This window comes from Bos taurus, chromosome 23, assembly GCF_002263795.3.
Source record: "Bos taurus isolate L1 Dominette 01449 registration number 42190680 breed Hereford chromosome 23, ARS-UCD2.0, whole genome shotgun sequence".
Taxonomy (NCBI): Eukaryota; Metazoa; Chordata; class Mammalia; order Artiodactyla; family Bovidae; genus Bos; species Bos taurus.
Window position 1 is genome coordinate 30,948,127 of NC_037350.1, and position 23,374 is coordinate 30,971,500.

The window sequence follows — 23,374 nt, forward strand, 5'->3', positions numbered from 1 at the left end:
TGAAATTAGACTACAAGCAAGTGCACCAGCTATTTCTCTGAAAATGTAGGTGGCTCTGAAAAGAGCCTTTGGGTTTTGTAGGGCTGCGAGCCGGCTCACTTGGAGCTGGTGTACTTGGTGACAGCCTTGGTGCCCTCGGACACGGCGTGCTTGGCCAGCTCCCCGGGCAACAGCAGGCGAACGGCGGTCTGGATCTCCCTGGATGTGATGGTCGAACGCTTGTTGTAATGCGCCAGGCGCGACGCCTCGCCCGCGATGCGCTCGAAGATGTCGTTGACGAAGGAGTTCATGATGCCCATGGCCTTGGACGAGATGCCGGTGTCCGGGTGGACTTGCTTCAGCACCTTGTACACGTACACGGAGTAGCTCTCCTTGCGGCTGCGCTTGCGCTTCTTGCCGTCCTTCTTCTGCGCCTTGGTCACTGCCTTCTTGGAGCCCTTCTTCGGGGCAGGAGCGGACTTAGCTGGCTCAGGCATGCTGACAGAAACTACAAACTCTCCGAGAAATAAAGGGAGGACAGAGTCCTTTTTATAGTCACAACTCCATATGCAAATGAGTCTTAGTAAACTTCTCTATCTGATTGGTGAATACTAGTGATGGCGTTTATGCCAACATTGTCCAATAAGAGCACGCATTGTAAGGAATTGTGTTTGTCTGGTTTAAAATAGTAAGGCAACTTTGGCCAATGGAACCGCTGCTTTTTCGCGCGCACTGTGGCTATAAATTGTGAGCTCCTTTGCTTTAGTTATTTCTGGTGTAGCTTCTGAGTACTGCACTATGTCTGGACGTGGCAAACAAGGCGGCAAAGCTCGCGCCAAGGCCAAGACCCGCTCCTCGCGGGCCGGGCTCCAGTTCCCCGTAGGCCGAGTGCACCGCCTGCTCCGCAAGGGTAACTACGCTGAGCGGGTCGGGGCCGGGGCCCCGGTGTACCTGGCGGCGGTGCTGGAATACCTGACAGCCGAGATCTTAGAGCTGGCGGGCAACGCGGCCCGGGACAACAAGAAGACCCGCATCATCCCGCGTCACCTGCAGCTGGCCATCCGCAACGACGAGGAGCTCAACAAGCTGCTGGGCAAAGTCACCATCGCTCAGGGTGGTGTCCTGCCCAACATCCAGGCGGTGCTGCTGCCCAAGAAGACTGAGAGCCATCACAAAGCTAAAGGCAAATAAGGTCTGAATTCATACTCCAACTTCTAAGAACAAAGGCTCTTTTCAGAGCCACCCATAACTTCTGTGGAAGAACTGAGCACTCTTGAAACCTGTCATGCCTGGCTAAGGTTACAGTACTGTGTAGCCCCCTATTGACTGAACATGCATTCAGTTCAGTTCAGTCACTCAGTCGTGTCCGATTCTTTGCGACCCCATGAATCGCAGCACGCCAGGCCTCCCTGTCCATCACCATCTCCCGGAGTTCACTCAAACTCACGTCCATCGAGTCGGTGATGCCATCCAGCCATCTCATCCTCTGTCGTCCCCTTCTCCTGCCCCCAATCCCACCCAGCATCAGAGTCTTTTCCAATGAGTCAACTCTTCACATGAGGTGTCCAAAGTACTGGAGTTTCAGCTTCAGCATCATTCCTTCCACAGAACACCCAGGGCTGATCTCTAGAATGGACTGGTTGGATCTTGCAGTCCAAGGGACTCCCAAGAGTCCCTCCAACACCACAGTTCAAAAGCATCAATTCATCTAACTCTGGTAAAGAAAGACCAATTCTCAGTTTACTCCATTGTAAAACCATGACACTGCGAACCAAGAAACACATTTCTGACGATTGTTTTGTTCCAGCATTAAACCAATTTTGATTCTGGGTCTTTATCATTAGAACCCAGTGGTCCAATAGTTAAAACTTCTCAAATGTTTTTTTCAGGGCTACCTCTGTTTACAAAACAACACCTAATCACTTGATCAGTGTAAACCTAGCATCACTCCAGGCCTTCTAGTCAGTACGCAGTTCACATTTTTAAGTCCAACCATTTGAATCAAAATTAAGTTAGATGACCATTCAAGCACACAGCAACCCCCCGCCCCACCTTCCCTACACCACGCTGGGCAAATCTAAAGTTCTGTCTTCATAGGACCAGTGTGCCAGTCTATTTTGAAACTTTATTTTAGATCTTGATACAAACATTAAATGCAGATCTTGATTCAGTTATGAAGTGGAACTAATTTTTTAGAGATACTAATTTTTTAGAGATAAAATACATTACTTCGCTGTAATTTCCCCCCATATTATCTGAAAAGGGAAAAAGACCCCAGTGAAAATGAATTTCTTTTAGAACTTAGTCCCTGACTTACAAAAATTCTGGACCAAATTCCTTTTTTACTGGTGAAATCAATATTTCAGTCGAAAACCAAAAACTCAGACAAGATACAATGCAGCCATAATTCTTCCTGCAAAAATACAAAACACAAGTTTAAGAAGGACAGAAAACAAAGCCTTTTCAGGGTTGGTAAGATCCAAATGAAAATAGGTTTTTAACCAATCAGGTTACTCCAGCAAAGTCTGGCCAATCAGGATCGGATCATCTGTATAAAGTCTCGTCCTGGACCCAGTTGTTCAGTTGCTTCTTCCGCGACACAACTCTTCAGGCTATGGCTCGTACAAAGCAGACGGCTCGCAAGTCCACTGGCGGCAAGGCGCCGCGCAAACAGCTCGCCACCAAGGCGGCTCGCAAGAGCGCTCCGGCCACTGGCGGCGTGAAGAAGCCGCACCGCTACCGGCCCGGCACGGTAGCTCTGCGCGAGATTCGCCGTTACCAGAAGTCCACGGAGCTGCTGATCCGCAAGCTGCCTTTCCAGCGGCTGGTACGCGAGATCGCGCAGGACTTCAAGACCGACCTGCGTTTCCAGAGCTCGGCAGTGATGGCGCTGCAGGAGGCGTGCGAGGCCTATCTGGTGGGGCTCTTCGAAGACACCAACCTGTGTGCCATCCACGCCAAGCGCGTCACTATCATGCCCAAGGACATCCAGCTTGCTCGCCGCATCCGCGGGGAGAGGGCATAAACTGTCCTTGACTGGCTTGGGGGCATTAGCTTCCTCCCAAAGGCTCTTTTAAGAGCCACTTCCGTTTTCACTGAGAACAGCTGTTACACAAGGATAGGTCTTCCTAAAGCAGAGGAATTTTGTCCAGGAACTACATAATCTTAGTCACAATACAGATATGAAGCGTACTTGTCAAGGCTGAACACGCCGTGATAATTTTGTAAGCTGTTAAAAGCTTACTGATAACTGCTAATAGGGGCAAGAGTGTCTCCGCACTACCTGGGCCCTGTCTGAGTTCTCCTATGTAAAATCTGTAAGGAGGACTCAGTTAACACAGAACTCTGCCTACCTAAGTTAAAGAGCAGAGTAAGTTCCTAGCCCAGTTAGAGTAGCCTCAGGATGCAGAACTCTGGTTGACTGTCCCGCTGTGTATGTGCAGTGCTTGGAAGGGCAAGTATCTTGTAAGTTCTAGTCAGTTACTGATTGAATTGTCCAGGGTCCAAGGAGGGGCAGAGTATATCTAGGTTAAGTCAAGCAATGTGGCCCAGGATCTAGCAATAGTGGGCAGACCTCTAACGTAACTGACAATCAGTTTGTTTTATACAACTCCAAAAAATAATCCGGTTGAAGCTGGCTACAGGGTGTTGAACTAAGCCCTTTTGAGAACTGCATTTCTCACTGTTTAGCGGTAGCGCTGGTAACCCTGCAGGATCAAGTTCTGAGCTGTTTATTCTTCACCCCCATTCTAAGATTTGATATTGGGAGATTAACAAATCAGTCCTCTGGCTTTTATTTGCCAGCTTTCAGGAACCTCCGAACACAGACAAGCACAAGGAGCAATCCACAGGCGTCAGTGTTCAGTCACTCAGTCTTGTCCGACTATACGACCCCATGAACTGCAGCACACCAGGCTTCCCTGTCCTTCATCTCCCGAGCTTGCTCAAACTTACGTCCATTGATTCGGTGATGCCATCCAACCATTTCGTCCTCTGGTCCCCTTCCCCTCCTGCCTTCAATCTTTCCCAGCATCGGGGTCTTTTCTAATGAGTTGGCAAGAGCATCAGGTGGCCAAAGTTTTGGAGCTTCAGCTTCAACATCAGTCCTTGCAATGAATACTCATGACAGGCGTCATGCATGCCATCAACATCTGGTGACTTTCTAGACGTAGAAGCCACAGTGAGCCTGTTTGAGGCAGTAATGTCCTCCACACCACTTGTGGGCTTATCCCATACCTGACATCACACTCACACCTATGAAATTCTAGGACCAGGAGAGTATTCTCCTAAGTCTGTGTGAACCTGTTTTATTTTTGTAACTTTTTATTTTGTATTGAAGTATAGCTGATTATATAGCCAAATGTTGTGATAGTTTCAGGTAGATAGCAAAGGGACTCAACCATTCATATACATATATCCATTCTCCCCCAAATTCCCCTATCATCCAAGCTGCCACAAAATATTGAGCAGAATTTCCTGAACTATAAAGTAGGTAGGTCCTAGTTGGTTATCTATTAATATCTTAATAGATATTAGCATTAATATCTTAATTAGATAATAGCAGTGTGTACATGTCCATTCCAAACTCCCTTTCTATCCTTTCCCCCTGGTTCGTTCTCTAAGCTTGTGAGTCTGTTTCTCTTTCTTAAATAAGTTCACTTTTATCATTTCTTTTTTAGATTCTGCATATAAGGGATGTCATACAATATTTCTCCTACTCTGTGTGAAACTTTTAAATGTAAAACTTTGCCCCTTTTCTCTCACCATATACATATCATAAGGCCAAAAAAAAAAAAAATCATGCTATTCACTGATGGTTCTCCAGAATAGAAAAAGCCTGACACAGGCAGGTGCTCATCAAATTCTATTTGAATGAATGTAGTCCTGATTTGTAACACTAAAGTGAAGAGGAGCTCAAAAGCCTCTTGATGAAAGTGAAAGAGGAGAGTGACAAAGTTGGCTTAAAGCTCAACATTCAGAAAACTAAGATCATGGCATCTGGGCCCATCACTTCATGACAAATAGATGGGGAAACAGTGGAAACAGTGTCAGACTTTATTTTTCTGGGCTCCAAAATCACTGCAGATGGTGACTGCAGCCATGAAATTAAAAGACGCTTACTCCTTGGAAGGAAACTTATGACCAACCTGGATAGCATATTGAAAAGCAGAGTCATTACTTTGCCAGCAAAGGTCCGTCTGGTCAAGGCTATGGTTTTTCCTGTGGGCATGTATGGATGTGAGAGTTGGACTGTGAAGAAAGCTGAGCACCAAAGAATTGATGCTTTTGAACTGTGGTGTTGGAGAAGACTCTTGAGAGTCCCTTGGACTGCAAGGAGATCCAACCAGTCCATCCTAAGGATCAGTCCTGGGTGTTCTTTGGAAGGAATGATGCTAAAGCTGAAACTCCAGTACTTTGGCCACCTCATGGGAAGAGATGACTCATTGGAAAAGACCCTGATGCTGGGAGGGATTGGGGGCAGGAGGAAAAGGGGACGACAGAGGATGACATGGCTGGATGGCATCACTGACTCTATGGATGTGAGTCTGAGTGAACTCCGGGAGTTGGTGATGGACAGGGAGGCCTGGCGTGCTGCAATTCATGGGGTCTCAAAGAGTCGGACACGACTGAGCAACTGAACTGAACTGAACTGAACTGAGACACAAGATAGCCTCAGGTAATTACTGAGTGCTTCCCACCTCCTGCTTTTCACACTTCATCCAAGATACTTCTTGAATTCTATGGGGAGTAGGTATAATACTGATGACAAGAATTATATAAAACTTTATAGTTTCCAAAGTATTTTCACACGTGTTTTCATTTGTGAGCTTGGTGATAATTCCCCAGATTTAGAGAATATACATATTAATCCTTTACTAGCTCTAGAAAAGTCTGTCTTTTCTGAAGGTAGCCAAGTGCTGGGAAGACAAAGCCAATAGATCTCAGTTTGGGATTCTTTGAACAAACCCTCAAAGGAAATGAGGAGCTCTGTATAAGCCTCCCAAGGCTGTAGGAAAATAAAGTAAGAGTACCTGTTTAAGAAAAAGAAAAAATAGAACCGGCTAGAAAAGCCTGTTTTCCTTTAAGTGGAAAGGCAGAAGTTAGAGTGTTTTAACATTTTGCAATTTCTCAGTAAGGACATCTGGGATTTGGATGCTGATTGAGATCTGAAGTTAAGAAGTGTACTGTGGCTCAGTGAGGACATGCTCTATTAGAAGCCTAAGGTTGGTTGTAGAAAAGGTGGTTTTAGGAAATAACCAAAAATTCTTAAAAAGAAAGAAAGAAAGAAATTAGAATAACCACTAAAATCAAAGGCACCAACTCTGAGTACTTTTTAAAAACATGACTTGCAGAAAACGAGTGTCTTGGCCTGCTCAGGCTGCTGTATCAGAATACTACAGACTAGGTGGCTTATAAATAATAGAAATGTATTTCTCACAGCTCTGGAGGCTGGGAAGTCCAAGATCAAGGCGTTGTCAGATTTAGTATCTGGTAAGAGCCCTCTTCCTAACTCATAGATGGCTATTTTCTCCATGCGTGGAAGAGTCAATGGGGTCTCTTTTATAGAGGCATGAATACTACTGATGAGGGCCCTGTACTTAAAACCTAAGCCCTTCCCCAAAACCCTACCTTCCAAATACCCTCAAGTTAGAGATTAGATTTCAACATATGAGTTTTGGGGAAATAGAAACAGTCTATAGAAACCAGTCTGCTTTTAAAGATTAGAAGCTTAGGAACTGTGTTCATAGCCTCTGACCCTATTGTAAACCCAAGGGAGCAAGACAGCAGGGGGCTCCTGCTCCACGGACCCCAATCTTTATCTTGATTTTTATTTTCTCAATATCCATCCAACCCTGGAGGTGCTAGTAAGGTGAAGTGAATGAAAGGGAATCAGAGTTTCTGGCAGCTATTATCTGATATATTTAGGCATGAAAACTGACTAAATTAGGAGATAGAAGGGACTATGAAGACATTGGTCACATTGTATTACAGAATTTTGGAAACAAGGTTAGGCAAAACAAGGAGAGAGTGTTAGGCATGAACAGTTGTGTATATTAGAGAATACATTTAGGTCTTGAGAAAGCCTCAGGAGAAGGTAAGGGGTTTCTTAAAGGGTTTTGCAATTCTGGCTTCAAGTCATGAGCAGACAAGAGTAGGGCAGAGTGGGGATTTCACTGATAGCCCTGTGGTTAGGATTCCGTGCTTTCACTGCTGTGGCTCAGGTGTGATCCCTGCTCAGGCAAATATGATCCCAAAAGATGCAGGGCAAAAAATAAATAATAGAAGGTGTAATAAGATGAAGGGGCCAGTAAATGCTACATCCTCAAATTTCTTTAAGTGAAATAGTACATGGAGGCATAGATGGTTGAGGAACCTTTGAGAATGAAAGCAAGGATGGTGATTGCTCTGGGGTAGGACTAACGAAGAAGGAAAATTTTGTGCTTGCCTGTCTCATATTTAAGATTCTGACTTGGTAAAAGGCCAATCTGTGTTGAGAAGTAAGACTCTATGGAATGGAAGAAAAGATTTGAGAAGTTAAGCTCATGGAGTAGAAAACACTCCAAAGGGCTAGTTTTGGATTAGTGTATGTCTGCATGTGTCTTTGTGTGTTTATGTGTAAATATATATGTGTTTGGAGGACAGGAGAAATGAGAATTAGGAAAGGCACTAATTACTAGTAAATAAACTAACTTTGAATGAAGAACAATGCAAGAACAATAATGATAGCTTATGGTGAACAATCTTGGATTTGTGATCTCTGAAGAATTAGCTTCAGGACCAGGGACCAGGCTTGATCACTCAGAGCTTTTGTGTAGCAGAAGCTTTATTACAGTGAAAAAGGACAGAGAAAGATTCTGACATAGACATCAGAGAGTGACCCACTTGCTAGTCTTATCAAGGCCTTATATACTTTTACCAGACCCACTCCCACAACATACATCTTAAATCAACAAGATTAATCAGAAGATTCTTGTTAAGAAGGAGAAACATGTCCTTGAGCAACATACATTGTTGTTATATAATCATATGGCAGAAGTCCTCTAGGAGGAGGTCACCATTAACCCCGCCATAGAGCCAGAAGTTACACAAGACTGGGGAAACAGACTCTTGGAGGGCACAAACAAAATGCTGTGTGCACCAGGACTCAGGAGAAAGGAGCAGTGACCCCAAAAGAGATTGACCCAAACTTACCTGTGAGTGTCCAAGAGTCTGGCAGAGGCATGGGTTGGTGGTGGCCTGCTGCAGGGTTGGGGGCACTGAGTGCAGCAGTGCGTGCATGGGACCTTTTGAAGGAGGTCTCCATTATCTTCATTACCTCTACCATAGTTTGGCCTCAGGTCAAACAACAGGGAGTGAACACAGCCCTGCCATCAACAGAAAATTGGATTAAAGATTTACTGAGCATGGCCCCACCCATCAGAACAAAATCCAGTTTCCTCCTCAGTCAGTCTCTCCCATCAGGAAGCTTCCATAAGCCTCTTATCCTTATCTATCAGAGGGATAGTTCAGTTCAGTTCAGTTTAGTCGCTCAGTTGTCACTCAGTTGCGACCCCATGAATTGCAGCACGCCTGGCCTCCCTGTCCATCACCAACTCCCGGAGTTCACCCAGACTCACGTCCATCGAGTCAGTGATGCCATCCAGCCATGTCATCCTCTGTCGTCCCCTTCTCCTCCTGCCCCCAATCCCTCCCAGCATCAGAGTCTTTTCCAATGAGTCAACTCTTTGCATGAGAGGGCCAAAGTACTGGAGTTTCAGCTTTAGCATCATTCCTTCCAAAGAAATCCCAGGGCTGATCTCCTTCAGAATGGACTGGGTGGATCTCCTTGCAGTCTAAGGGACTCTCAAGAGTCTTCTCCAACACCACAGTTCAAAAGCAGCAATTCTTGGGCGCTCAGCTTTCTTCACAGTCCAACTCTCACATCCATACATGACCACTGGAAAAACCATAGCCTTGACTAGATGGACCTTTGTTGCCAAAGTAATGTCTCTGCTTTTGAATATGCTATCTAGGTTGGTCATAACTTTTCTTCCAAGAAGTAAGCGTCTTTTAATTTCATGGCTGCAGTCACCATCTGCAGTGATTTTGGAGCCCAGAAAAATAAAGTCTGACACTGTTTCCACTGTTTCCCCATCTATTTGCCATGAAGTGATGGGACCAGATGCCATGATCTTAGTTTTCTAAATGTTGAGCTTTAAGCCAATTTTTTCACTCTCCTCTTTCACTTCCATCAGGAGGCTTTTTAGTTCCTCTTCACTTTCTGCCATAAGGGTGGTGTCATCTGCATATCAGAAGGATGACAGAATGAAAAACCCACAATCACAGAAAACTAACGAATCTGATCACAAGGACCACAGCCTTGTCTAACTGCATGAAACTATGAGCCATGCCATGTAGGGCCACCCAAGATGGACAAGTCATGTTGGAGAGTTCTGACAAAATGTGGTCCACTGGAGAAGGGAAAGGCAAGCTACTTCAGTATTCTTGCCTTGAGAACCTCATGAACAGTATGAAAAGGCAAAAAAAATAGGACACTGAAAGATGAACTCCTCAGGTCAGTAGGTGCCCAATATGCTACTGGAGATCAGTGGAGAAATACTCCAGGAAGAATGAAGAGACAGAGCCAATGCAAAAACAACACCTGGTTGTGGATGTGACTGGTGATGGAAGTAACGTCCGATGTTGTAAAGAGCAATATTGCATAGGAATCTGGAATGTTAAGTCCATGAATCAAGGCAAATTGGAAGTGGTCAAACAGGAGATGGCAAGAGTGAATGTAGACATTTTAGGAATCAGTGATCTAAAATGGACTGGAATGGGTGAATTTAACTCAGATGACCATTATGTCTACTATTGTGGGCAAGAATCCCTTAGAAGAAATCGAGTAGCCATCAGAGTCAACGAAAGAGTCCAAAATGCAGTACTTGGATGCAATCTGAAAAATGACAGAATGATATCTGTCCATTTCCAAGGAAAACCATTCAATATCACAATAATTCAAGTCTATGCCCCTACCAGTAATGCTGAAGAAGCTGAAGTTGAACGGTTCTATGAAGACCTACAAGACCTTCTAGAACTAACACCCCCAAAAAATGTCCTTTTCATTATAGGGGACTGGAATGTGAAAGTAGGAAGTCAAGAGATACCTGGAGTAACAGGCAAATTTGGCCGTGGAGTATAAAACAAAGCAGGTCAGAGGCTAACAGAATTTTGCCAAGATAATGCACTGGTAGCAAACACCCTTTTCAACAACTGCTAGGTAACAAGGCAGAAAGCTGCCTGGTTTTTCTATAGTTGCAAGGGAAGAGGATTGTTGAGATTACCCATCCAATAACATCTTCAAGGTTAAGCACTCAGATTCCATTACTAAACAGGAGAAGGAAGAAGAAGAAAGCCAGACAAGTAACTCAATAAGAAATGGATTAACTAATAGAAGATGGGCATGCGGTCATTTGCACATATAGTATTTACAGACATTATAAAGTAAACTTGGAGAATACTATTAGGTATTTGTTCAAGTAGTAAATAACCACACACATTTGAAAGAGAAAGGGTAAACATTTCTGAAGCTCGGAAAAAGAGAAAAAGTAAATGTGTTATTCGTTAGAGAAGGCATTTTCTCGGAGAAATAAAATCTGCTACCTAGCAGACAAGCCAGGGCCCGAAAGGTCATTTCAAATAGCCAGAAGTCAAGGAAACATTTGAAAGTTTTTTTATTTTTTAAATTCCTGGAATAAAATTGTTCCTGGTCTTTACATTCAGCATTTTATTAAAGACACTATTAAAGGCACAGATCTTTGGGGTGCACTTGATTTCTCAATTCAAGAAAGGAGAGAAAAGGAAGGTGGTGATGGCGGGGGCGAGGAGGGGATAGGGGTAGAAGGGCAGGAAAGGAGTCGAGAGCATTTTCACTTGCTAATGGACTCGCCAGAGGAAACGGCGGGTAAAAGCTGAGCTTCCTCAATTTCCTTAAGTGTTTCTAAGTGAAACGAAGAACATTTGAAAAAACCAGTTGTACCAGAAAAATGTGGCAGCCAGTGAGGGAAGAGAAAGGAAGATGATAGGATGAGTACAAGATAAGGAAAAGGGGAGACCACTGCTGAGAACGATGAGGAAGCCCACCCTGAAGCCCACCCTATAAGCAGGCTCTCAGCCACGAGGTTTCACAAAAACCCCCAAAAGACTAAAATCACGGCTCTCGAGATGGGCCATTCATTCCGGAAGCCACAACTCGCTAGTACGATCAATGCCTAAGAGAGAGCAAAAAAAGAGAAAAGGACAGCAAGGTCTAACCCAAACAAAGGAATGGTTTTCCAGTTGTGGGCAAGGGCAACACAGTGTATTGTAGAAGCTGAACGGAGGGATTTTATTAGGCCCTTTTTTTGAGTCTGTATTTTAAGCACCTCTCCATTTTGCTGAAAATGTGGGCGGGGCTTCGGGTCTGGAAACTCCCAGAGGCGTCACGGCTGGTCTGAGCGGTTCCCAATCAGGTCCGAAACATCACTATATAAAACACGGCCTTGGCGAGCTACGGCGTCGTAACGACTGTGGGTGCAGGTATGTCTGGTCGTGGCAAGGGCGGTAAGGGCCTCGGGAAAGGGGGTGCTAAGCGCCACCGCAAGGTTCTTCGTGACAACATCCAGGGCATCACCAAGCCCGCCATTCGTCGTCTGGCTCGTCGTGGTGGCGTGAAGCGGATCTCCGGTCTCATCTATGAGGAGACCCGTGGGGTGCTGAAGGTGTTCCTGGAAAATGTGATTCGGGACGCGGTCACATACACCGAGCACGCCAAGCGCAAAACTGTTACCGCCATGGATGTGGTGTACGCGCTCAAGCGCCAGGGACGTACCCTTTACGGCTTCGGCGGTTAAAGGTGCATTTAATCACCCTACCTTAAAGGCCCTTCTTAGGGCCACCCACTGACTCTGGTAAAGAGCTGTAGGCGCTAAAGTCGTTAGGTTGTGTGGGGAAGATTGATGTCTGAAAAATAATTTGAGTATGGTCAAGGCTCCAGTTCTCCGTCAGTATTCCGGTCAACAACAGTGGCAGGTTTTCGTTTGATGTCGTTTCTTATAAGCTAGGCAAAATAACCTTGTGTTGACTGCTCGCACTTAAAGGGTAAATACTCACGAAGCAGTATGGCTAGCAATAACACAAGAAGTTTAAGGAAAAAGGTAACTAAGCTCCGTTTTACTAAGCTATAAGAGTTCTGGAACAGAACGTAGTGGCTGGGTTGACTTTAACTTAATGGCCTCCACTTAAACACTCCTTTCAACTTACTCAAGCTTGTCAAATCATGACATCTTATATCTAAAATGCAAGACACTTGTCTAGGCCAGCTGTCCGCAACCTTTTCGGCGGCAGCGACCGATTTTGAAGACAGTTTTCCCACGCGCCTGGGTGGGAGGATGGTTTCGGGATGATTTAAGCATATTAGAAGCTCCAAGTTTGGCCACGTCATGCGAAGAGCCCACTCATCGGAAAAGATCCTGATGCTGAGAAAGATTGAGGGCAGGAGGTGAAGGGGGGCGACAGAAGATGAGATGGTTGGATGGTATCACTGATTCGGACATGAATTTGAGCAAACTCCAAGGGATAGTGAAGAACAGTGAAGCCTGTCATGCCGTAGTCAATGGGGTCGCAAAGAGCAGGGACACGGCTGCGCAACTGAAGAGCGACTATTTATTGTGCACTTTATTTCTCTGGAGTAGGAAACGGCAAACCACTTGAGTATTCTTGCCTGGAAAATCCCATGGACAGAGGAGGCTAGTAGCCTACAGTCCATGGCATCACAGATTCGGACACTCCTGAGAGACTAGCACACTTTATTCTTACTTTTATTTCATCAGTTCCACCTCAGATCACTAGACATTTAGATCCCGGAGGTTGGGGACCCCAGCTCTAGACGACAAATTTAAGAATTTGGATACATCCTGCAGGGTTTTTTTGAAAGCCAACGATATTTCCTCACCACGTAATCCTAGTGTCCGAAGTAGAGGCGGGACAATGCTTCCTAAACCCAGAAAGAATGGGCGTGGAAGGGCGGGGTAAGCGAGAGAGCAGCAGTCTATTGTCCAATCAAGACGCGAGGTTCGCTATATATTTTGGGACGGCCGAGCGCTCACATCAGTGTTAGGCGGTTGGCACTACTTACCAATGGCTCGCACTAAGCAGACGGCTCGGAAGTCCACCGGCGGCAAGGCGCCGCGCAAACAGCTCGCCACCAAGGCGGCCCGCAAGAGCGCGCCGGCCACCGGCGGCGTGAAGAAGCCGCATCGGTACCGGCCTGGCACGGTAGCTCTGCGTGAGATTCGCCGTTACCAGAAGTCCACGGAGCTGCTGATCCGCAAGCTGCCGTTCCAGCGGCTGGTACGCGAGATCGCGCAGGACTTCAAGACTGACCTGCGCTTCCAGAGCTCGGCCGTGATGGCGCTGCAGGAGGCGTGCGAGGCCTATCTGGTGGGGCTCTTCGAAGACACCAACCTGTGTGCCATCCACGCCAAGCGCGTCACTATCATGCCCAAGGACATCCAGCTTGCTCGCCGCATCCGCGGGGAGAGAGCATAAATTTTGTGGCTCCTCTAGCTAACACATACCTATCCCCAAAGGCTCTTTTAAGAGCCCCTCAATTGTCACCAGAAAGGAGCTGTTCCTTGTCGAGTATACATATTACCAGCAAATGAAAAACGGCATGAATTTTAAGTGAAACGTTTCGTGGACCCAAATATTATTGTACCACGTCAATACTATGTAGAAGTGGCTGTATCCTGGGCTCCTAGTCACTCAAACTTTCTAGGAGAAGCATTTTTTTTAAAGTGATAATGTTTAATCCTTGGCTAAAGGAAGTGACTGAAGAAGTGGCCCATTCCTTGTTAACCAGTGCTTTCTGCGGACAGTTCTGTAATGACAAATGAAGCGCTTTCCCCCCACCTTTTGCCAAGTAGTACCATACAACTTCAGATAATGTGTCTCCTGTCTCCCTGTTGCAGGAAGAAATAGTGGTCGAGGTTCGAGATTCACAGCAGTCAATTGCCCAGTTACTCAGCTTCTCTCTGGGACTCACCTACAACAGTTGTAAAATGTGGCAAGTGAATTAGTTTGTAGGCCATACTAAGACTATAAATGCTCAATGAATGTTAGCTGTATTATGCCCCCCTCCTTTTGTAAAGCAGACACCCCCCCACTGCCAGCGTTCCCAAGTTTTCTGAAAGTTTCGTGATTGAAACAGTGGGAAATGCTTGATTGAGTCATTTTCTTAAGATCTTTTCTTTAGATCTGGGTTTACATAATTCTGAAAAGGGCAGACCTGTAAGAATAACATGAACTATCTGAGGAGGAATTCAAGGCCGTGAAAGCCATAAAGTAAATATTTTAGGTTTAGCAGGTAACATATGGTCTCTGTTACATCTTTAAAATATTCTTAAAATATAGAGAAACTCTTAGCTTGGCCATACAAAAATAAGCCACTGTCTAGATTTGGCCATAGTAGGCTGTAGTTTCAACTCCAGGAACCCCTGAAGACATGAAGCATGTCAGCCTACAGGTTTTCACAAGAACTGACTGTTGAATGCATGAGAGACCCTAATCATCATTGCATCCAGGGACAAAATCCTCTCCAAGCTTCCCCCTCCCAATAAATAATAAACATCACCCTCCATTTCACTTCACAGTCACTGCCTCAGGTCCCTTGGATGTTAATGTTTTCCTGAATTCTCTTAAACTTCTATAACCTCCACTCACTCCCTTACTATCCAATCCACACTTGTAGTCAGAGGCCAATTATTTCACTGAAAGATACAGGTCTATCTTCATTAAATATGCAAAATATCCACACTGAGGTCCTACAAAAGAAGGGGTTCCTGACCATTCAATTTGTTAAATGTTGGTGGAGATGGAGTTTGAGGGAGAGCAGTGGAAAGTGCTGAAGTTCCAAAGGAGGAAAACAGCTTCTGAAAGACGGAGAGAGACCCATGTCATCTAAACAGCCTTTCCGGTGTTGCTGGAAGCCCTTGAATAATTTTTAGCACATTTCAGAGTTTTTTCCTAAAATACATCTCTGGGTTAAGACATTTTCTTTCTTCTTATTTTAATGGATTTGCTTACAAATTAAAGGGAGAAAGCTTCGCAATCAAAAACATACTAAATTTGTTTGAATTTGAAGACCTGTCATTGGATTCTGAAGCCAAAGCAATTTCTATTCCTCAGGGAAGAAGTCATTTTGACCACAGAACTAGACCGAGCCGCGAAATCCCATTCTCTAAAGATATTGGCACCTGGAAACTCCTTGGAAGGCAAAACCGGTTTTTAAAGTAAAATCTATGTGCTTAATTTGTGGCTGTAGGCAACTGGCCGTCCTGCACCTGTGTTACTTGCTGCCGTTCGAAGCAAAGTTTAAGCAAAATCAAGGAACCTAGTGTCTTTCCTCTTGCAAAAATCGAAGGCCGAACTTGGCAACAAAGCCTTTTAAAAAACATTCACTAGATACTTACTAAAACTTTATTGCAATATGCAACTACGTAGCTCGATGCCTTAAGTCCGGTAAATCTATAGGAAAAGCTGAAGGGATTTTTAAAAATATTTTTCATTAACTGCGCGTGAGTCATAAAAACACAAACAAGAATGTGAAATTGGAGGCTGTTTTCCTCCTTTGAACCTTCAAAGAGTCAAATTATGTACCACTGTTTTTAACATTTAATCAAATTTTGGGGACTAACAAACACAGTTTGGGAGTCCAACCACGACAAACGGCTGCCTGAGGGCGGTGGATCGGACGCTCCACCAATCACAGGGCAGCACCGACTTATATAAGCCCGGGCCGGAGCAAGACGGCATTGCAAAACTTGCTCTTTGGAATTTGAGTCTCTCTCCTTCTAGCAGGTTCTCCTTTCGCCATGTCGGAGACCGCTCCTGCAGAAACGGCCGCCCCGGCGCCGGTGGAGAAGTCTCCTGCCAAGAAGAAAGCAACCAAGAAGACCGCGAGCGGTGGAGCGGCGAAGCGCAAGGCTACCGGGCCCCCAGTTTCCGAGCTGATCACTAAGGCTGTCGCCGCCTCCAAAGAGCGCAATGGCCTTTCTTTGGCTGCGCTCAAGAAGGCGCTAGCAGCCGGTGGCTACGACGTGGAGAAGAACAATAGCCGCATCAAGCTGGGTCTCAAGAGCCTGGTGAGCAAGGGCACCCTGGTGCAGACCAAGGGCACCGGGGCTTCCGGCTCTTTCAAGCTCAACAAGAAGGCGGCTGCCGGGGAAGCCAAGCCCAAAGCCAAGAAAGCAGGGGCTGCTAAAGCGAAGAAACCCGCAGGGGCCACCCCTAAGAAACCCAAGAAGGCTGCAGGAGCAAAGAAAGCCGTTAAGAAGACGCCTAAGAAGGCGAAAAAGCCCGCGGCCTCTGGTGTCAAAAAAGTGGCCAAGAGCCCCAAGAAGGCCAAAACTGCGGCAAAGCCAAAGAAGGCTGCTAAGAGCCCCGCGAAGCCCAAGGCAGTGAAGCCAAAAGCGGCGAAACCCAAAACCTCCAAGCCTAAGGCAGCAAAACCCAAAGCTGCAAAGGCGAAGAAGGCGGCTCCTAAGAAGAAGTAGAAAGTTGACGCTTGAGAAGCAAACCCCAAAGGCTCTTTTCAGAGCCACCCAGAGATCTCTGGAAACAGCTGTGCACTATCTCCGCTCTCCAAGAGAATATTCCATCCGTAGATCTATTCCCGCTCTCCTTGCGTAAATAATTCCCATTTTCTTGCTACCAAGAGATAGACGGTAAAACTAGCACTGACAGCGGACGGAGGACGGAAGACCCTGATGACTGACTGCAGTACATGGCAGGCAACCGAGAGAATCCCAGGGACAGGACAGCCTGGTAAGGATGCCGTTTATGGGGACGCAAGAGTCAGACACTACTGAAGCAACGTAGCAGACTAAGGTTAATACTACTGTCCCAGCTCCTCAGCAGAAAACGTAGGTGGCTCTGAAAAGAGCCTTTGGTTTGGAAGGCGTGGCTCTTGACGCCTTACTTGCCCTTGGCCTTGTGGTGGCTCTCGGTCTTCTTGGGCAGCAGCACCGCCTGGATGTTGGGCAGGACACCACCCTGAGCGATGGTGACTTTGCCCAGCAGCTTGTTGAGCTCCTCGTCGTTGCGGATGGCCAGCTGCAGGTGACGCGGGATGATGCGCGTCTTCTTGTTGTCCCGGGCCGCGTTGCCCGCCAGCTCTAAGATCTCGGCTGTCAGGTATTCCAGCACCGCCGCCAGGTACACCGGGGCCCCGGCCCCGACCCGCTCAGCGTAGTTACCCTTGCGGAGCAGGCGGTGCACTCGGCCTACGGGGAACTGGAGCCCGGCCCGCGAAGAGCGGGTCTTGGCCTTGGCGCGAGCTTTGCCGCCCTGCTTACCACGTCCAGACATACTACAACTCTTCAAGACTACAGCCGAAGGCACTAAAGTGAAAGAAAAGTGCACATTTTATAGCTGCAGTTGGGCGCGAAAAAGAAGCTATTCCATTGGGTAAAGTTGCAGTTAATGTTGCAGAGTAAAGGGTAGGTCCTTAAAATGAGCGTTTTCATTGGACAAAATTGAATGTGATGTCACAACGAGTATTCGCCAATCAGACATAGAGCGTTACAAAATCTAATTTGCATATTGCATTATAAAATGGACGTGCTGGGAGATCCTTTTGTCTTTTTCCTGCGATCTTGTAATTATTGTCAGTCATGCCGGAGCCAGCCAAGTCTGCTCCGGCCCCGAAGAAGGGCTCCAAGAAGGCAGTGACCAAGGCGCAGAAGAAGGACGGCAAGAAGCGCAAGCGCAGCCGCAAGGAGAGCTACTCCGTGTACGTGTACAAGGTGCTGAAGCAGGTCCACCCGGACACCGGCATCTCGTCCAAGGCCATGGGCATCATGAACTCCTTCGTCAACGACATCTTCGAGCGCATCGCTGGCGAGGCGTCGCGCCTGGCTCACTACAACAAGCGCTCGACCATCACATCCAGGGAGATCCAGACGGCCGTGCGCCTGCTGCTTCCCGGAGAACTGGCCAAGCACGCCGTGTCTGAGGGCACCAAGGCCGTCACCAAGTATACCAGCTCCAAGTGAGCCACTGGCTGCTTGATCAGACTCCAGCACTTCCAAAGGCTCTTTTCAGAGCCATCCACGGTTTCCAAAGAGAACTGGCACTTAATTGATGTAACTTTAGAAGTAGGTAAAAGCAGTATTGGGCTTCCCCGGTGGCTTAGAGGCGAAGAATCTACCTGTAATGCGGGAGCCGCAGGGAGATGGCCTTGATTGGAAGGATCCGCTGGAGAAGGGCATGGCACCCCACTCCAGTATTGTTTCCTGCAGAATCCTATGGATAGAGGAGTCTGGCGGCCTACAGTCCATGGGGGTCGCAAAGAGTTGGACACGACTTAATGACTGAGCACGCATAGAAGCAGGTTGTCCTACCTTTAGATTTTTCATGTAGTTAGGTGCTGCTGCATGTTCTTAAGTTTAAAGGTTTCACCCCTTTTGGTAATGGCACTACTGTTCACTTTTTTACATGGTCAGATTCTATAAGGGAAAAATCTAGAACATGTCAGTTTCTTTTCTGAGTCAGCTCCACAGTTCATTTCACTCATTTCTTTACCTTTTCTCCCCTTTGTAATAAGGGAGAAATTCTAAATGAAAAGGCAGTCTTTGAGACCTGAAGGAGAGTAGCAGGATGGCATTTTTTCTCCCAGTTCAGTTCAGTCGCTCAGTCTTGTCCGACTCTTTGCGATCCCATGAACCAGAGCACGCCAGGCCTCCCTGTCCATCACCAACTGCCGGAGTCTACCCAAATCCATGTCCATTGAGTTGGTGATGCCATCCAACCATCTCATCCTCTGTCCTCCCCTTCTCCTCCTGCCCTCAATCTTTCCCACCATTAGGGTCTTTTCAAATGAGTCAGCTCTTTGCATCAGGTGGCCAAAGTATTGGAATTTCAGCTTCAACATCTGTCCTTCGAATGACCATCCAGGACTGATCTCCTTGCAGTCCAAGGAACTCTCAAGAGTCTTCTCTAACACCACACTTCAAAAGCATCAATTCTTTGGCACTCAGCTTTCTTTATAGGCCAGGTCTCACATCCATACATGACTACTGGAAAAACCATAGCCTTGACTAGACCGGACCCTTGTGGACAAAGTAATGACTGCTTTTTAATATGCTGTCTAAGTTGGTCATAACTTTCCTTCCAAGGAGTAAGTGTTTTTTAATTTCATGACTGCAATCACCATCTGCAGTGATTTTGGAGCCCCCCAAAATAAAGTCAGCTACTGTTTCCACTGTTTCTCCCAGAGGGCGGTTCAATCTCCCAGTGGTTGCCTGTTAGTCACTAAGTTGTTTCCCACTCTTTTGTGACCAAACAGACTGTAGGCCGCCAGGATTCTCTGTCCATAGGATTTTCCAGGCAAGAACACAAGTGGGTTGCCATTTCCTTCTTAGGGAAATCTTCCTGACCCAGGGATCGGACCAGCATTTCCTGCAATGCAGGCCAATTCCACTTAGCCACCAGGGAAGCCCACATATGTTATTCAACTTAAGTTATATGCTATTTACTGCCTACTAGTTGGCTTCCCAGGTAGTGCAGTGGTAAGAATTCAGATTCAAGGTTGGATCCCTGGGTCAGGAATATCTCCTGGAGGAGGAAATGGCAACTCACTCCATTATTCTTGCCTGGAAAATTGCATGGACAGAGGAGCCTCGTGGCCTACAATTTATAGCGTTGCAAAGAGTCAGCTGTGATTGAACAAGAGCATGCACTTTGAGCCTGAAAATTGTTCTTTGTTATGACATTGAAAAATCAGGGAAGGGAGCAAGGATTAATATGTGTTAGGCCTTGAAGACCTACCAGCACCAAATTAACACGTCCCCAGTTACTTAATCAGAAAGATTTAAAGAGAGTAGAAAACAGAATGATATTTTCATTCTCTGTTTCAACATTTTAAATACCAAAGTCTACATACTACTTACAATAAATTTCCATGCTCCCAATGGTACTTAGTACAGCTGTGAAAAAAAATACTAGTTAACTAATGTACTATTCAATTAAGACACTATATGTCTAACAACAGAATGGGAAAGACTAGGGATCTCTTCAAGAAAATCAGAGATACCAAAGGAACATTTCATGCAAAGATGAGCTCGATAAAGGACAGAAATGGTATGGACCTAACAGAAGCAGAAGATATTAAGAGGAGATGGCAAGAATACATAGAAGAACTGTACAAAAAAGATCTTCACGACCCAGATAATCACGATGGTATGATCACTGACCTAGAGCCAGACATCCTGGAATGTGAAGTCAAGTGGGCCTTAGAAAGCATCACTATGAACAAAGATAGTGGAGGTGATGGAATTCCAGTTGAGCTATTCCAAATCCTGAAAGATGATGCTGTGAAAGTGCTGCACTCAATATGCCAGCAAATTTGGAAAACTCAGCAGTGGCCACAGGACTGGAAAAAGTCAGTTTTCATTCCAATCCAAAGAAAGGCAATGCCAGAGAATGCTCAAACTACTGCACAACTGCACTCATCTCACACGCTAGTAAAGTAATGCTCAAAATTCTCCAAGCCAGGCTTCAGCAATATGTGAACCGTGAACTTCCTGATGTTCAAGCTGGTTTTAGAAAAGGCAGAGGAACCAGAGATCAAATTGCCAACATCCACTGGATCATGGAAAAAGCAAGAGAGTTCCAGAAAAACATCTGTTTTTGCTTTACTGACTAAGCCAAAGCCTTTGACTGTGTGGATCACAATAAACTGGAAAATTCTGAAAGAGATGGGAATACCAGACCACCTGATCTGCCTCTTGAGAAATTTGTATGCAGGTCAGGAAGCAACAGTTAGAACTGGACATGGAACAACAGACTGGTTCCAAATAGGAAAAGGAGTTTGTCAAGGCTGTATATTGTCACCCTGTTTATTTAAGTTCTATGCAGAGTACATCATGAGAAATGCTGGACTGGAAGAAACACAAGCTGGAATCAAGATTGCCGGGAGAAATATCAATAACCTCAGATATGCAGATGACACCACCCTTATGGCAGAAAGTGAAGAGGCACTCAAAAGCCTCTTGATGAAAGTGAAAGAGGAGAGTGACAAAGTTTGCTTAAAGCTCAACATTCAGAAAACTAAGATCATGGCATCCGGTCCCATTACTTCATGGGAAATAGATGGGGAAACAGTGGAAAGTGTCAGACTTTATTTTTCTGGGCTCCAAAATCACTGCAGATGGTGACTGCAGCCATGAAATTAAAAGACGCTTACTCCTTGGAAGGAAAGTTATGTCCAACCCAGATAGCATATTCAAAAGCAGAGACGTTACTTTGCCAACAAAGGTTCGTCTAGTCAAGGCTATGGTTTTTCCTGTGGTCATGTATGGATGTGAGAGTTGGACTGTGAAGAAGGCTGAGCGCCGAAGAATTGATGCTTTTGAATTGTGGTGTTGGAGAAGACTCTTGGGAGTCCCTTGGACTGCAAGGAGATCCACCCAGTCCATTCTGAAGGAGATCAGCCCTTGGATTTCTTTGGAAGGAATGATGCTAAAGCTGAAACTCCAGTACTTTGGCCCTCTGATGTGAAGAGTTGACTCATTGGAAAAGACTCTGATACTGGGAGGGATTGGGAGCAGGAGGAGAAGGGGACGACAGAGGATGACATGGCTGGATGGCGTCACTGACTTGATGGACGTGAATCTGAGTGAACTCCGGGAGTTGGTGATGGACAGGGAGGCCTGGCGTGCTGCGATTCATGGGGTTGCAAAGAGTTGGACACGACTGAACGACTGATCTGATGTCTAACTCAGAAAATATAAAACTGTATGACCTAGAGAAGATCACTCTGTGGTGAAACATTTATTATACTTTTAATTCTTAAATTAAATAATTACTTATTTTGTTGAAAGGAAAAAAAATCTATGTAATGTCTCTTTCATAGTAACATTTGTGGACCTCATCCAGCTTCCAAGAACACACTTGGAAGCAGTGTATATCATCTCATAAAGTCCTAAGAAAACTGGGGCTGCATTATTATCTCCATTTTACAGGAGAATCATGGTGTTAGGCTATACTCTGTAGCCCTGCAAGTCCTATAATCCCCCAACCTTGAGACCAAAGAAAATATCTGGAGACAGCAACAGAGACATCAACAGTTTATTGGCTAGGGTATTTACAGGTCTGAAACAGGACAAGGCAGCAGTCTTCATGGGGGTAGAGTGGCGAGGTGTAACAATTACAGTGGGAATGGATGTCATGTGAGCTCATCAACTACCAGGGAAACCAACAGATGATCTCCTTCAACAGTTCCTTTGGTTAACAACCATCAAGTGTTCTCTTTATTAACCCAGCATGCTAAAGCTATTCTGTTCTAAGAATACAACAATTACTTGTTGGAACAGGGGGCAAGCACTTAAGAAGTTTAATTTCTATGATTAAGACAAAAGGTCAGTCCTATGAGTGGGATGATGGAAAGCAGGGGCTGTTCAAGCAAGGAATGTACAGAGAGCAAGAGAACAGCCATCTTGTGTGGCCTGATCATACACACGGGTTCACTAAAGTAAAATCCAATATATCCAGCTAGCAAGTATTGGCATAACTTCAGTCTCAAATGGTTTTCTGGGGCCTATGCTACTTCTACCTGTTTAGGTTGCTTTCAGGTATACTCTTATTAGTTCAGAATATCAAAATGACCTGCTTTGGTAAACTATTCAGTTTTTCCATCTTTAGCATTTTATTGTCATATATTTCATTTACTTTATCTCCTTATACATCTGGATGTTTTTTATTTAACTTGCTCTAATATTTTGTCATTTACAGGATGACTGAATGTCAGCGTTTATGTTATGGCTCTTTACTCAAAGATCTGCCTTCAAGGAGTAAATTATATGGCATTTACATCTTGCTTTTGGCATACAGGGGGAAAAAGTCACGTTAATTATTGGCTGCCATGTGTTAAGTGTATATTATCTTCAGATACTGTGCATTATTTAATTTTTCTTCTTTTTTTTTATTTTTTCAATCTAAGGAGATACGTGCTAATAGTATCTTTGGTCTACAGGTAAAGAGACAGAGGACTGGGATTGTAGCATTATATTTATGTTACTGGCTGCTATGTTACTGTTACTGGTAGATTTCCTGGTGGCTGAGACGTTGAAGCGTCTGCCTACATTGAGGAAGACACGGGTTCAGTCCCTGGGTAGGGAAGATCTCCTGGAGAAGGAAATTGCAACCCACTCCCATATGCTTGCCTGGAAAATCCCTTGGACGGAGGAGCCTGGTAGGCTACAGTCCAAGGGGTCCAAAGAATTGGACACGACTGAGCAACTTCACTTTTGCCTTCACCACTGCCATTAACAAGGTATTCCTGTCTGGGTGTCTGGGTGGTTGAAAAAATGGAAAA

General features: G+C 45.5%; 8 protein-coding genes across 8 annotated transcripts; 6 read left to right on the forward strand and 2 right to left on the reverse strand.

Moving 5' to 3' along the window:
• Positions 1-46: 46 nt before the first annotated feature.
• H2BC17 (H2B clustered histone 17) lies at positions 47-500 on the reverse strand. The gene has a single exon (XM_015459941.3). It carries the CDS (start codon positions 474-476, stop codon positions 96-98), a length of 381 nt encoding a protein of 126 aa, XP_015315427.1. The 5' UTR covers positions 477-500; the 3' UTR covers positions 47-95.
• Positions 501-747: 247 nt separating this feature from the next.
• Positions 748-1,225, forward strand: H2AC17 (H2A clustered histone 17). Its single transcript, XM_010818461.4, has one exon. The coding sequence runs from the start codon at positions 778-780 to the stop codon at positions 1,168-1,170; it is 393 nt and encodes a 130-aa protein (XP_010816763.1). The 5' UTR covers positions 748-777; the 3' UTR covers positions 1,171-1,225.
• Positions 1,226-2,560: 1,335 nt separating this feature from the next.
• H3C12 (H3 clustered histone 12) lies at positions 2,561-3,065 on the forward strand. Its single transcript, XM_002697460.6, has one exon. It carries the CDS (start codon positions 2,594-2,596, stop codon positions 3,002-3,004), a length of 411 nt encoding a protein of 136 aa, XP_002697506.1. The 5' UTR covers positions 2,561-2,593; the 3' UTR covers positions 3,005-3,065.
• Positions 3,066-11,500: 8,435 nt separating this feature from the next.
• Positions 11,501-11,872, forward strand: H4C13 (H4 clustered histone 13). Its single transcript, NM_001374538.1, has one exon. It carries the CDS (start codon positions 11,541-11,543, stop codon positions 11,850-11,852), a length of 312 nt encoding a protein of 103 aa, NP_001361467.1. The 5' UTR covers positions 11,501-11,540; the 3' UTR covers positions 11,853-11,872.
• A 1,253-nt stretch (positions 11,873-13,125) lies between these two features.
• On the forward strand, positions 13,126-13,586 carry LOC115945171 (histone H3). The gene has a single exon (NM_001374539.1). It carries the CDS (start codon positions 13,138-13,140, stop codon positions 13,546-13,548), a length of 411 nt encoding a protein of 136 aa, NP_001361468.1. The 5' UTR covers positions 13,126-13,137; the 3' UTR covers positions 13,549-13,586.
• A 2,225-nt stretch (positions 13,587-15,811) lies between these two features.
• H1-5 (H1.5 linker histone, cluster member) lies at positions 15,812-16,601 on the forward strand. Its single transcript, XM_010818459.4, has one exon. The coding sequence runs from the start codon at positions 15,873-15,875 to the stop codon at positions 16,551-16,553; it is 681 nt and encodes a 226-aa protein (XP_010816761.1). The 5' UTR covers positions 15,812-15,872; the 3' UTR covers positions 16,554-16,601.
• A 244-nt stretch (positions 16,602-16,845) lies between these two features.
• H2AC16 (H2A clustered histone 16) lies at positions 16,846-17,401 on the reverse strand. The gene has a single exon (XM_005223728.4). It carries the CDS (start codon positions 17,365-17,367, stop codon positions 16,975-16,977), a length of 393 nt encoding a protein of 130 aa, XP_005223785.1. The 5' UTR covers positions 17,368-17,401; the 3' UTR covers positions 16,846-16,974.
• Positions 17,402-17,632: 231 nt separating this feature from the next.
• Positions 17,633-23,374, forward strand: H2BC16 (H2B clustered histone 16). Its single transcript, XM_059880734.1, has one exon. The coding sequence runs from the start codon at positions 17,673-17,675 to the stop codon at positions 18,051-18,053; it is 381 nt and encodes a 126-aa protein (XP_059736717.1). The 5' UTR covers positions 17,633-17,672; the 3' UTR covers positions 18,054-23,374.